This window comes from Tubulanus polymorphus, chromosome 5 (genome assembly GCF_964204645.1).
Source record: "Tubulanus polymorphus chromosome 5, tnTubPoly1.2, whole genome shotgun sequence".
NCBI classification, from domain to species: Eukaryota; Metazoa; Nemertea; class Palaeonemertea; order Tubulaniformes; family Tubulanidae; genus Tubulanus; species Tubulanus polymorphus.
This window is the reverse complement of record NC_134029.1, coordinates 2,761,358-2,774,377: the sequence shown is the minus strand read 5'-3', so window position 1 is coordinate 2,774,377 and position 13,020 is coordinate 2,761,358. Positions and strand designations below refer to the sequence as shown.

At 39.5% G+C, this 13,020-nt stretch overlaps 4 protein-coding genes across 4 annotated transcripts; 1 reads left to right on the top strand and 3 right to left on the bottom strand.

Moving 5' to 3' along the window:
* Nucleotides 1-1,161: 1,161 nt before the first annotated feature.
* On the bottom strand, nucleotides 1,162-3,740 carry LOC141905331 (monocarboxylate transporter 13-like). Its single transcript, XM_074794170.1, has 5 exons — nucleotides 3,619-3,740; nucleotides 3,031-3,488; nucleotides 2,486-2,626; nucleotides 1,465-2,298; nucleotides 1,162-1,328 (listed from the first exon to the last, which is right to left on the bottom strand). Exons 2-5 carry the CDS (start codon nucleotides 3,284-3,286, stop codon nucleotides 1,162-1,164), a joined length of 1,398 nt encoding a protein of 465 aa, XP_074650271.1. The 5' UTR covers nucleotides 3,287-3,488; nucleotides 3,619-3,740.
* A 208-nt stretch (nucleotides 3,741-3,948) lies between these two features.
* LOC141905330 (monocarboxylate transporter 12-B-like) lies at nucleotides 3,949-5,844 on the bottom strand. The gene is made up of 3 exons (XM_074794169.1): nucleotides 5,760-5,844; nucleotides 4,234-5,061; nucleotides 3,949-4,100 (listed from the first exon to the last, which is right to left on the bottom strand). The coding sequence occupies exons 1-3, from the start codon at nucleotides 5,842-5,844 to the stop codon at nucleotides 3,949-3,951; spliced, it is 1,065 nt and encodes a 354-aa protein (XP_074650270.1).
* Nucleotides 5,845-7,437: 1,593 nt separating this feature from the next.
* LOC141905327 (monocarboxylate transporter 13-like) lies at nucleotides 7,438-9,757 on the bottom strand. Its single transcript, XM_074794167.1, has 4 exons — nucleotides 9,139-9,757; nucleotides 8,863-9,003; nucleotides 7,783-8,619; nucleotides 7,438-7,589 (listed from the first exon to the last, which is right to left on the bottom strand). Exons 1-4 carry the CDS (start codon nucleotides 9,398-9,400, stop codon nucleotides 7,438-7,440), a joined length of 1,392 nt encoding a protein of 463 aa, XP_074650268.1. The 5' UTR covers nucleotides 9,401-9,757.
* On the top strand, nucleotides 9,721-12,357 carry LOC141906184 (monocarboxylate transporter 14-like). Its single transcript, XM_074795418.1, has 4 exons — nucleotides 9,721-10,410; nucleotides 10,520-10,660; nucleotides 10,867-11,721; nucleotides 11,968-12,357. Exons 1-4 carry the CDS (start codon nucleotides 10,179-10,181, stop codon nucleotides 12,114-12,116), a joined length of 1,377 nt encoding a protein of 458 aa, XP_074651519.1. The 5' UTR covers nucleotides 9,721-10,178; the 3' UTR covers nucleotides 12,117-12,357.
* Nucleotides 12,358-13,020: the final 663 nt, after the last annotated feature.

Sequence of the window (13,020 nt, the reverse complement as noted above, 5' to 3'; positions counted from 1 at the left end):
AGAAATCTCCTCGAATATTTCGTATGCTTCACTGTAGTTTGAATCGTATATTACTGACTCCTACGCTCCGTGAACGGTTACATTTGACAAGACTGTGACAGGTGCAGCAGATCGAACCTCAGTATGCGACGACATATCACCGTCGGAGAAGACAAATCGCAATCGTCAATTCTTCCTCAGTACCACGCGCGGATAGCTCTTAAGGCAACATCGAATATGTCGTAGTATTGCATAATACTGTAAATTGCGGTGTAACTGATGTTGTCATTTTGCTGCTACTGTCTAGTAGCGCTGTCTCTTGCTGCTGCAGCCGGAGACAGCGTCCTCCCTCGTAAATCGATGCACATAATTCTAATAGTGACACTAATCCGAAGCAGTTCGGTAAACTTCGGCTATTTCCGGGCTGAACGTCTGGTATTCTTAAACGAGCTGGATATACTACGGATGGGTATTGATTGCGAAGGATAGCAAAGATCAACCGGGCGTCGATGCTGTAACCATTGGCAACAGCACAAATTCCTGCTCATTTCCGCGATGAAGATTTGATCTGGATGACGACGATTTTAAAACATGGGCAGTGGCGTCAGGGTGACTCGCGGGGCAGTGGCGACAGAGTGACTCGCGGGGCAGTGGCGACAGGGTGACTCGCGGGGCAGTGGCGGCGACAGAGTGACTCGCGGGGCAGTGGCGACAGGGTGACTCGCGGGGCAGTGGCGACAGAGTGACTCGCGGGAGTTAAGATGGAGCTGGAATTTCCGGAGCTCGAAAAATGAAAGTTGTATATTTAGCGTTGATCTGGAGGCTTACGTGACGCATGCGCATACACCAACGCATCACGTGGTCTGATGATTTCAAACCCGTGATGACGGTTTATGATGAAAGAGCCCGAATTAAACGTTCCCAACACGCAATGTTAAGATCGTCCGAGGTAGTCATCAATTGCACAAAGAATAACATGAAAAATGAATTTTTTTCGAAATGATGTCTATAATTACCATCGATGAAGCACTCTGAGTCCATGCCGTAACCGTAATATAAAATTCCACACTAAGAAAACAAAAAGCCTGAAATGTTTCCTTTCCTTATAGTTATTTCCACGAATACTAGTATCATACATAACAAAATTGTGAGATAATACTGTATTCTGTATTTCGAAATGGTTCACAAGATAATTTCTTTTTCGGATATGTCTGGTACTGCAGTTCTTTTCTTCAACTGACGGATGTGTTTAAACCAGGACGGTAACAATACCAGAACACTAACACCGAGTAAACTCGCCGTTAATTCAAACGAATAAACATAGTTTCCGGTGACATCATAAACCCACCCTGAAAATATTCACACATTGAACGAGATGAAATTAACATCAGACAAATATTGTCGATGATAGAAATCATACGATATATCATGTTATTCGGTGAAAATATATATTATTATTTGAAAATGAGAAAGCGAGGCTCTTACCGGCTAATGGGCCTCCGATCATGTAACCAATTCCGGCTACAAAGAACATATACTGTACGGACATATGAATATATCTTTCTTCAATCATTTCGGTAACAACTAGATGGGCTAGTGCTCCAAATGATGTAAATACCAATCCTATAATTACAACTAGTATTGCTGCGGCCACGAAGCCTTCAAATAAAGGCACTATCGCCACAGTGATTCCGAATAGAATATTCATTATTTGATACAAGGTGAGGGTATCAACCCGTGGATGGTGGGATATAACCGATACGACAAACCGCCCTATCAAATTACTCGTACCTAAACAAGGCACCAGATATCTGGCATCTTCTAATTCCAGTTTACATAGATCCCTAAATCCAGAAACTATATGAACAACTATAACAGACGATGCCAAAAACAGAAAAAATACGGAAATGCTATAACTCACAAAGAACGGTTTTCTGAATACTTCCAAATGCAAAACATTTCTACATCCGTTAGATGAATTAGTATCGTTAAATTCCTGTTTCTCCGCACCAGCAGTCAATCCGTTGGGTCCTTCCTCTTCTATCTGTTTTAACAAGAGGGCATCCTCTTTGTGAGGGCGCTTATTCCAGTTGCGTAGAATTAAAGCACACGGAGCCATGTTTAACGATAGGGCGCCTAATAAAAGTACTGCACCACGCCAGGTGTACGCTTCTATTGATTTGTTGATAATGACACCGAACACGATTGTTCCTAAAGAAATGGCTGAAACAACGAAAGCGTTCGCTATTGATCTGTGACGACGGAATCTGATCATTATGTAGGCTATAACGGGTCCGATGTGAAAAGCCTGACATAAACCTGAAAATAGAATAATCATATGTCATAAGATATGTACTTCGTCTATTCACAACACTAGATACAGATATTTCAGTGTTATAAACATATTAAGTTTTTGTGACATTGGGTGTGCGTTTCGTCGCAAAAATCGAAGGAAAAAACTAACATCGTTTCGAAGTTGTTTGCATGAATATAGCGCATTATTTACCGGCTATTAACCATAGAATATAGATCACCCATAGATTCGCGGAAAACGCCGAAAAGGAAACAACAGAACCATTCACAAAAGCGGATACAACTAGACATCGTCTTAAACCGAATCTCTTAACCAAGAAACCTGCGAGTGGGGCTGAAACAAAAACGCAGAAAATACATTCTGTATATATTATGTTATTGCATGGATCCTACAAACGCATCAAATCTCAGGCTATTTCATATCGATAATTGTATCTTAATTGTATTAGTAGTCAGTGTTCATATGCTTCCCTAGAGTTAGTCATTAAATGTATGTAGTATTCTCTTTTCCGAAGCCCAAAAATCGTTCGGTTGTTGCAACCCGCAGCCTTGTTTGAGTTGGAAATTAGAATGTCATTTGATTAGTTCGAGTTTCAAGGTCCAATTGTTCCGCGTAAGTACAGTCCACCTTTACATAATACGCTGTTCAAAACGAAGTGGAAGTATTGAATTTCAGTTGTTATGTATTCGGCATGATATTAAAACGGTTGAGGTCCCATAAAAAGACACGTAACTTACCGAAAATATATGACATAGTGGAGCTACCTGTTCCTATCCAGCCGACTATCCTGTAACCTGTTTTGAAGTATTCGACCCATTCCACTATAATAATTCCGGTCGTGTTGATTAATCCTCCTATACATATATATATTCCAACAGCAGCTAGGATCAGAAAGCATCCTTCAATTTTGCCCGGATCCTTCTCAGCACTAACAGTATCAGCATCTGTGTCAGTATCTGAGTCGTCATCAACAACTTCATCTCGTTTTTCCATCCTCTGTTAATGCCACGCGTGCGTCTACAATGTGTAATCCTCGAGTTGTATGGGAAATTTAAACGGACTAACATCCATCCCAGATTACTATAGACCACGGAACTCTCATTACACTTCCTGTATAGACTTAACCACGTGACCTCAGTTCATAGAGGCGTTTTTCATTTAACCTCTCAACTGTTCTAAATGACCAAAGGCTCGACTAAAACAAATAATAATTGAGGCTCTACAGATATGAGTGCAATCGGCTTGCGCTAAGATAACCTATAATGTGTTTTATGTCAACATTGTTCCTGAAGTAAGGGCTATTAGAGCATTTGATATAGGCATACCTTCCATGTCACGCTGTAGACAGGTTCACACTTTCACTAATTTGAGCGTTCTAAATGGTTCCGGCCTGGAATGTGCCAAATCTAGAACGGACCAAATTCATACACGCGTAGCTGAATTGGCTACATAGTAGTCATCACTGGCAGCGCAAGATGTCGCTATGAGTATTTTATCCCGAAATTATTTTGGAATGGTAGATTAGTGAGTCCCTGGCTGTTATCTATTGAGCAAAGTTTATCATATACCTGAATACATCAATCTATGATAAAATCTAGGACATTTTCAAAACAAATTTAAATGTTTATTTCTGAAATGGTTGACAAGATAATTTGTTATTCAGATATCCCTCGTACAGGACTTTCTTTCTTCAACTGACGGATGTGTTTAAACCAGGACGGTAACAATACCAGAACACTAACACCGAGTAAACTCGCCGTTAATTCAAACGAATAAACATAGTTTCCGGTGACGTCGTAAATCCAACCTGAAAATATCCACACATTCAACGACTTGAAATTATCATGAGACGAATTCCTACGATATATCATGTTACTCTGTAAAGAATACATTGATATGATTATTGTTTGAAAATCATATTTCATTGTTGAGGTTCTTACCGGCTAATGGGCCTCCGATCATGTAACCAATTCCGGCTACAAAGAACATATACTGCACGGACATATGAATGTATCTTTCCTCAATCATTTCAGCGAGAACTAGATGTTTTAGTGCTCCGAATGATGTGAATACCATTCCTATGATTACAACTAGTATTGCTGCGGCCGTGAAGCCTTTAAATAAAGGCACTATCGCAACAGTGACTCCGAATAGAATATTCACAATTTGAAACAAGGTGAGGGTATCAACCCGTGGATGGTGGGATATAATCGATACGACAAACCGACCAATCAGATTACTCGTACCTAAACAAGGCACCAGATATCTGGCTTCTTCTAATTCCAGTTTGCATAGATACATAAATCCGGAAACTATATGAACCATTATCATTGAACCAGCCAAAAACAGAAAAAATATGGCAAAACTATAACTCAAAAAAATTGGTTGTTTCAATACGTCTAAGTGTAAAACATTTCTACAATCAAAAGATGAATTTGTATCGTGACGTTTCTCCGCACCAGCAGTCAATTCATTTGGACTTTCTCCTTCCCTCTGTTTTGACAAGAGAACACCCTCTTTGTGAGGTCGCTTATTCCAGTTGCGTAGAATTAAAGCACACGGAGCCATGTTTAATGATAGGGCGCCTAATAAAAGTACTGCACCGCGCCAGGTGTACGCTTCTATTGATTTGTTGATAATTACACCGAACACGATTGTTCCTAAAGACGTGGCTGAAACAACGAAAGCATTCGCTATTGATCTGTAACGACGGAATCTGATCATTATGTATGCTATAACTGGTCCGATGAACAACGCTTGGCATAAACCTAAAAATAGAAAAATGTCGAATTTCTTCTCACCAAACAATCATATATTTTACATCTATTCATAACACTCTCTCCAGATCTGATCATCGAATTTAGCAGACTTCAGTTGAAACAATGCGCGAGCGTTTCGTTACAAAAACCGATCATTTTGACAGAAGGAACAGACGTCGTTTCGAAGATAGCTGAAGAATTGAACATAAAGATTATGTGAACGAGCATTATTTACCGGCGATTAGCCATAGAATATATATCACCCATATATTCGTGGAAAATGCCGAACAAGAAACAACAAAACCATTCACAAATGCTGATATAACTAGACATCGTCTTAAACCGAATCTCTTGATCAGTAATCCTCCGAGTGGGGCTGAAACAAACAAACAAATACTGATAACAGAACGGATTCCACAGAATCAAGTCGGAGACTTATTTCTTATCGTCTGATGATAACCAACCAATATCCAATTAAAATGGAGTAATTCAAATGATATTTTCTTTCTACCAAAATTATTTGCGAAACTTACCGAAAATATGCGCCACAGAGGTGCTACCTGTTCCTATCCAGCCCACTATCCTGTATCCCGTTTTAAAATATTCGACCCATTCAACTATTAGAATTCCTACGGTGTAAATCAATCCACCTTCAAATATATATATCCCAACAGCGGCCAATACCAGAAAGCATCCTTCTATTTTACCCGGATCATTCGTGTCATAATCACCACTACCATTATCCGCGTCTATCTTTGACTCGTCATCAACAACTTCCTCTCGTATCTCCATCGTCTATTATCTGACGCGCGCAACTTTAACGTGTTATCCTCGAACCATGAACCATGAAACAATTTTGACAGCCCTATCCATCCCCGATTATGACAGACAAAACCACTCACTATAAGCGTGGCCCTGTTCTCGTATGTGTTTTATGATTCCCAAACGGTCAAAACGGTAACATGGACGCGTTTCTCTTCTCGTGTTTACAGGACTGATTGTTCTAAATGATCAAAGACTCGATCAATTGAAATTGAGGCTATACAAATATAAATGCAATTAGCTAACGCTATGATAAATGTAAAGGTCATTGGCACATTTAAAAAAGTTTATTTTGGTATCTGTTTCGCGCTAATCTTCTTATACAGTTGTAGTTTGATTATGTCATTTTAAGTAATGCTGTGTGAGCGTGGCTTGGTCATTTCTTCAGCCAACTGAATTCTGATTTTCTTGTTGTCACCCGATGTCGCGCTACCTTACCGAGTACTAGTTCCAAACCTGCTTAGTTTTAATTTAGGAGTTAGCCCACACAGTTGAATATTTTGTGGCCGTGCCTTCGGTTGATTCCGATGGAAACTGTGTATGTAGCGAGTGCAGATTTCGGGCCTTAAAGCTCTATATGTGTGAGGTAGTCAATATATGTGCTAATTCAATCATACATTATGTTTCCTGCCTTTCTATGTGCTCATTCGTAATAATAAATTGCTATTTTCGAGTGTGTTATTTAATAGTGTAACTGCAGCGTAAATGTGCCCTTATTCATTACGTTACATAATTCCATATTCAGTAATATTGTATTGCATTATTGAAGTTAATCGACATTGTTGATATCAAAGATGAATTAAAAAGTTTTGGTAGAATTTTATCCTGTCGTTTGTCGTTGGTTGTAAGTTTCAACATTAGCGAGTATGGATGATGTCCAGACTGGGATGACGAGGAAGAAGAAGAGGTTCAACTGGGCGAGGAGAGAGAAAGAACGTAAGCGATAAGTGGTTGAGCAACGCAGCGTAAGGAGAAAGTTGAAGCGTTATTCTGCAAGCTGCAGGGCACGAGTGGGAATATAATGAAACTTACGTCAACGCCCGGACACACAACATGGTGACCAACAGGGACCTTTGGAAGTTGGCAAACAAAGACACCATCGAAGTAGAACTTGTCCGAAGACGACGGAGGTGGATCGGTGATACACTCAGAAAGCCTTCAACTAGTATTGTCAGGCAAGCCTCATCCTGGAACCAACAAGGCAACAGAAAAAGAGGAAGATATCGATACACTCAGCGGAGGGACCTACTGGCAGACACTAGAACCATGGGCTGCTCTCTGCAAGAGCTGGAGAAGTTGGCCAGAGGCAAGAGAAAGTGTCAACCCTGGTTGGCGGCCTATGCTCACATTTTAGCTAAGATTGAATTTAACTGTGAAATAGAAATTTGAGAAATTAATGTGCCAATAAATGTGTACGTCTTATGTTCTTGAGGTTAGGACTATTAGAGCACTTGAAATACCTTCCGTACCACGTTATGGCATGTATCATTAACTCTATGAAGAATAGCATGAGCAATCAATTTGTTTAAAAACTTTATTTCTGAAATAGTTCACAAACATTTCTTATTTAGATATCTCTGGTTCCGGATTTTTGTTCTTCAACTGACGGATATGTTTAAACCAGAACGGTGACAATACCAAAACACTAACACCGAGTAAACACGCCGTCAGTTCAAACGAATAAACGTAGTTTCCGGTGACGTCGTAAATCCATCCTGAAAATATCCACACATTCAACGACATGAAATTATCATTAGACAAATCTGGTTATAAGAAATTGTGCGAGATACATGCATCATTGTTGTCTTGTGAAGAATACATTGTTATGATTATTGTTTGAAAGTTACTTGAATTATGATTGCGCTTAGAAAATAAAGTATGGTGATATCTTATAGGTGAGACTCTTACCGGCTAATGGGGCTCCGATCATGTAACCAATTCCGGCTACAAAGAACATATACTGTACGGACATGTGAATATATCTTCCTTCAATCATTTCAGCAAGAACTAGATGTTTTAGTGCTCCGAATGATGTAAATACCAATCCTAAAATTGTGACTAGTATTGCTGCGGCCGTGAAGCCTTCAAATAAAGGCACTATCGCAACAGTGATCCCCAATAGAATATTAACTATTTGAAACAAGGTGAGGGTATCAACCCGTGGATGGTGGGATATAATCGACACGACAAACCGACCAATCAGATTACTCGTACCTAAACAAGGCACCAGATATCTGGCATCTTCTAATTTCAGTTTACATAGATCCCTAAATCCAGAAACTATATGAACGAATATTATTGAAACTGCCAAAAACAGAAAAAATATGGCAAAACTATAACTCACAAAAAACGGTTGTCTGAATACTTCTAAGTGCAAAACATTTCTACATCCGTTAGATGAATTAGTATCGTTACATTCCTGTTTCTCCGTGTCAGCAGCAATCAATCCGTTGGGTCCTTCCTTTTCTGTCTGTTTTGTCAAGAGGGCATCCTTTGTGCAACGACGCTTATTCCAGTTGCGTAGAATTAAAGCACACGGAGCCATGTTTAATGATAAGGCGCCTAATAAAAGTACTGCACCACGCCACGTATACGCTTCAATTGATTTATTAATGATGACACCAAGCACAATTGTTCCTAAAGAAGCGGCTGAAACAACGAAAGCATTCGCTATTGATCTGTAACGATGGAATCTGATCATTATGTATGCTATAACTGGTCCAACGATCAACGCTTGACATAAACCTGAAAATAAAAAAAGATTCGCATGTCAAATGTGTTCTTACCACACAATCATTTATGCTACATTATTCACAATTACAAAAGTATCTACAGAACTAATAATCTATTGTCATTGACTTGAGCTGAAAAAATTGGTGACTTTTTCGATACGGAAAACTTATCATTTTTTAGATAAGGGAACTGATTCCGTTATGAAGACAGCTTAAGAGTTGAACATTAATTAAACCAACGTGCATTTTTATTTACCGGAAATTAGCCATAGAAAATAGATCACCCATAGATTCGTGGAAAATGCCGAACAAGAAACAACAAAACCATTCGCAAACGTGGATATAACTAAACATCGTCTTAAACCGAATCTCTTGATCAGTAATCCTCCGAGTGGGGCTGAAACAAACAAACAATTACTGGTAAAATATTACGGATCGAACCGAAGACTTTAGTTTGGTAATAACCAAGTTTTTAACTTTAATAATTCATTTACATTTTCATTTTCAACCAAATTGTTTTCGCGAACCTTACCGAAAATATGAGACATAGTGTTGCTACTTGTTCCTATCCAGCCCACTATCCTGTATCCCGTTTGAAAGTATCCGACCCATTCCACTATAAGAATTCCTATGGTGTTCATCAATCCACCTTCAAATATATATATTCCAACAGCGGCCAATACCAGAAAGCATCCTTCAATTTTATCCGGATCATTCGTGTCATAGTCACCACTACCATTTTGCGCGTCTGCCTTAGACTCGTCATTAACAACTTCTTCCCGTTTCTCCATCATCTATTATGCCTTATACGTGCCTCAAATTGCCTGGGGAAATCTCGACTCAGTCCCGGGACTCAGTCTTACCACGGAGGCATATACTAGATAGTTTGTACGTCCATGGTTCTATCCACCCGGTTTACTGTAGACTAAACTACTAGCTGTACCCGCGGCCCTGTCTCGTATCTCTTATGCCCCCAAACGGTCAAATCGGTAACAAGGACGTGTATCTCTTTTTGTGTGTTGAATTATATTTCTTAATGATCAAAGATCCGGCCTAGATAAATCACATTGAGGCCATATAGATATATGAATGCAATCAGCTTGCGCTAAGATAAGCTAAAATGTGCACGGTAAGCGGCTCAACACTCACAGCCACAGGTTATATATGGTTTCTGAACAGTTCACATCAGCGACAATACTAGAATTCAGTTTATAGGAATCGGCATTTCATGTTTGTTTGGTTCTGCGGCACTGATCGGAGCTAAACTGTTTTTAATTTATGCTTGAGGTGATATGTGCATAAATCGACTAGATCATCGTGTATGCGGTTATACCAGTGTGCGTATGACACCAGCTTGACACATCAAACACGCGGTATACACATACGTTTCTAGTATTAGATTTACATTGAGACAATTGATTCGAGCTTTGTGCTTTTTGCTAACCTAAATGTTCAGGCTAAGTCGTAGAAACGGGTTTTTTCAATGTTTCTCTCGATAAGAAACAAACCATACATGTGAGCATGTTCTCAGCTGTTTGAGGATTACATATATTTTTACGCGTGGCATATACGATGACGGAAGAGGATGAAGTTCCTGATAGTGATACTGATAATGACGTTAAGGACCCGGGTAGAATTGAAGGATGTTTTCTGGTACTGGCTGTAATGGGAATCTATCTATTTATGGGTGGATTAAACAACGTCACGGGAATTCTAGCAGTTGAATGGGTAGAACACTTCAATACGGAATACAGGATAGTTGGATTGATAGGAACGTGCAGCGCCTCAGTAGCATACTTTTTCGGTAATGAACAATGTCCCAAAAATATCTCCCCGTCGTATTGTAGGATGTGAGCGCGGAGCTCGTTGGCTAAATACGTACCCTCAATTTGAACATCGCTTGTTTGTTTCAGCCCCAATCGGAGGATTAATGGTCAAGAGATTTGGTTTAAGACGATGTTTAGTAATATCCGGTATTGTTCATGGTTGTGTTATTTCTTGTTTGACATTCGCCACGAACCTATGGGTGATTTTGAGTATATGGATAATCGCTGGTAAATGCAAAATGTTTGTTTTCTTGTTACTGATATATAATGATGAATTAAAGACTCCTAAGCCATTCTTGTTCAAATGCTCAATGTTACCAAATTTTTCCCCGCAAGGCTCGCTGAAACTGGACCCTGAGAGTAATTTTGTAAGGTTTTGATCTAAATAATATTCTTTGACACATGTTTGACATATTTGTATATTTCATTTTCAGGTTTATGCCAAGCGTTCCACATTGGACCTTCAGTAGCCTACATCATGATCAGATTCCGTCGTTACAGATCAATAGCGATAGCTTTCGTCATATCCTCCTCAGCTTTAGGAACAATCGTGTTCGGTGTTATCATTAACAAATCAATAGAAGCGTACACCTGGCGCGGTGCAGTACTTATATTAGGTGCCTTATCGTCAAACACGGCTGCGTCTGGTTTACTTCTACGCAATTGGAATAAGCGTCCACGTAAGAAAGACATTCTGTTGAAAAAGGAGGAAGAAGGATTCAATGGATTGACTGCTGCTGGTGCGGAGAAACAGAAACCAAATGTCGAAAAAATCGAGGAAGAAAATGCGACTAACTCATCTATTGATTGTAGAAATATTCTACACTTGGAAGTTTTCAAACAACCTGGTTTTATAGGTCATAATCTTGCCGTACTATTTCTCTACACAGCTATTTCAATAATTTTTGTTCATATCGTTTCTGGATTCAGGGATCTATGTAAACTGGAATTAGAAGATGCCAGATATCTGGTGCCCTGTTTGGGTACTAGTGATCTGATTGGTCGGTTTGTCGTTTTAATGATATCCCACCATCCACGGGTTGATACCTTCACCCTATTCTTGGCAGTTAATATTCTATTAGGGACCACAGTGGCGATAGTGCCTTTATTTGAAGGCTTCACAGCAGCAACAATACTAGCCATCCTTATAGGAGCGGGCATGTCAGGATTTTCTGGACTTTGTCATCTAGTTCTTGCTGAAATAATCGAAGAGAAATATATCCATATGTGTGTACAGTATATGTTGTTTACAGCCGGTGTTGCTTACATAATTGGAGCCCCATTGGCTGGTAAGTAAACCCCTACGATATCTAACGTGTTTTAGTTTCATCTGATGAAATATCAAATATGTTGTGTGTGATTTTAACCGTGAACGCGTACTTATCCTGGTTTATCCCGAAGAAAACCGACCAAGAGCGAGTAATGCCTTGCGGGTTGCATTTGACGGCTACAGTGAATATGATGTTATGTTCTATGTGATGTCTTACATAAGTAGTATAATGCTGATTCTTGTTTTTTCCTACATATATTTTCAGGTTGGGTTTATGACGTAACCGGGAACTATGTTTTTTCGTTTGAATTGACGGCGAGTTTAGTTGGTGTTAGTGTTTTGATATTGTCACCGTTCTGGGTTAAACATATTCGTCAATTGAGGAGCAAAAGTCGGCTAGAAACGTCTATGTAGCACGACTGTATGACATATTCTGTTTATCACGCAAGCGTAGGTCACTCACAGTATTGCACTGTACGGTTCGAGTCCCGATCGATATCGCGACATTCCACCGGACTATTTCGTATACTCAGGATCATTTCATATTTTGCATTATGTTAAACATTGAATGGACAGTGATTGTTTTCGTTTAGATGATTGTGAATAAATCTTGAATAAACCAACCACACGTGAAGACAATCAAAATTTGAACGATACTCATGTTTACAAAGAAATTAGAATATTTTGTTACGCGTTCTTCAATCTTCAGGAAATTCTTAAACGATTTGTTCTTGTGGGGAAAAATGACGAGCACAAAACGGATATTACGCACGTGACCCGTGATTGCTAGGAGATAAACCGATTCCAAGCCGCAATTGCTCTTCATTAACGAAATGAAGTTGACTGTCAATCTATGTTTGTATATTGATCTCGGGGTAGCTTTGTTTTAGCCGCAGTGCGTGGAACGGGTTATCACTGATTTAGTTTCCCGGGCACGTTTTCCTCAAACATTTTGCTACATAAGAATCAATCAAATAAGACCCGAATTGAATACTGTTATTAAATTTTCTCACCGCTGTCCAAATAGATAAGCCATTTAGCCCGGCGCCTGTAAGCAAATGCGTAGAAACGATGACTTGAGGGGGTTACATTGGCTATAAATATGTCCCCGGGGTATCACTAGTTATACTAGCAAGCTACGACTGATTCCAGCTCAAGAAACATAGCAAGAAACGGCATTCGAAAGAATTGAGCGCATTCACAAACGATTTCATACACTTCATTCCGTTCCTTTTTACAGATTCTATACGTTGCTCGGAATTTCTCACAAACCGACTAACTTTTTTTCTTTCAATGGCAATAGAAAACTGGAAAGTCG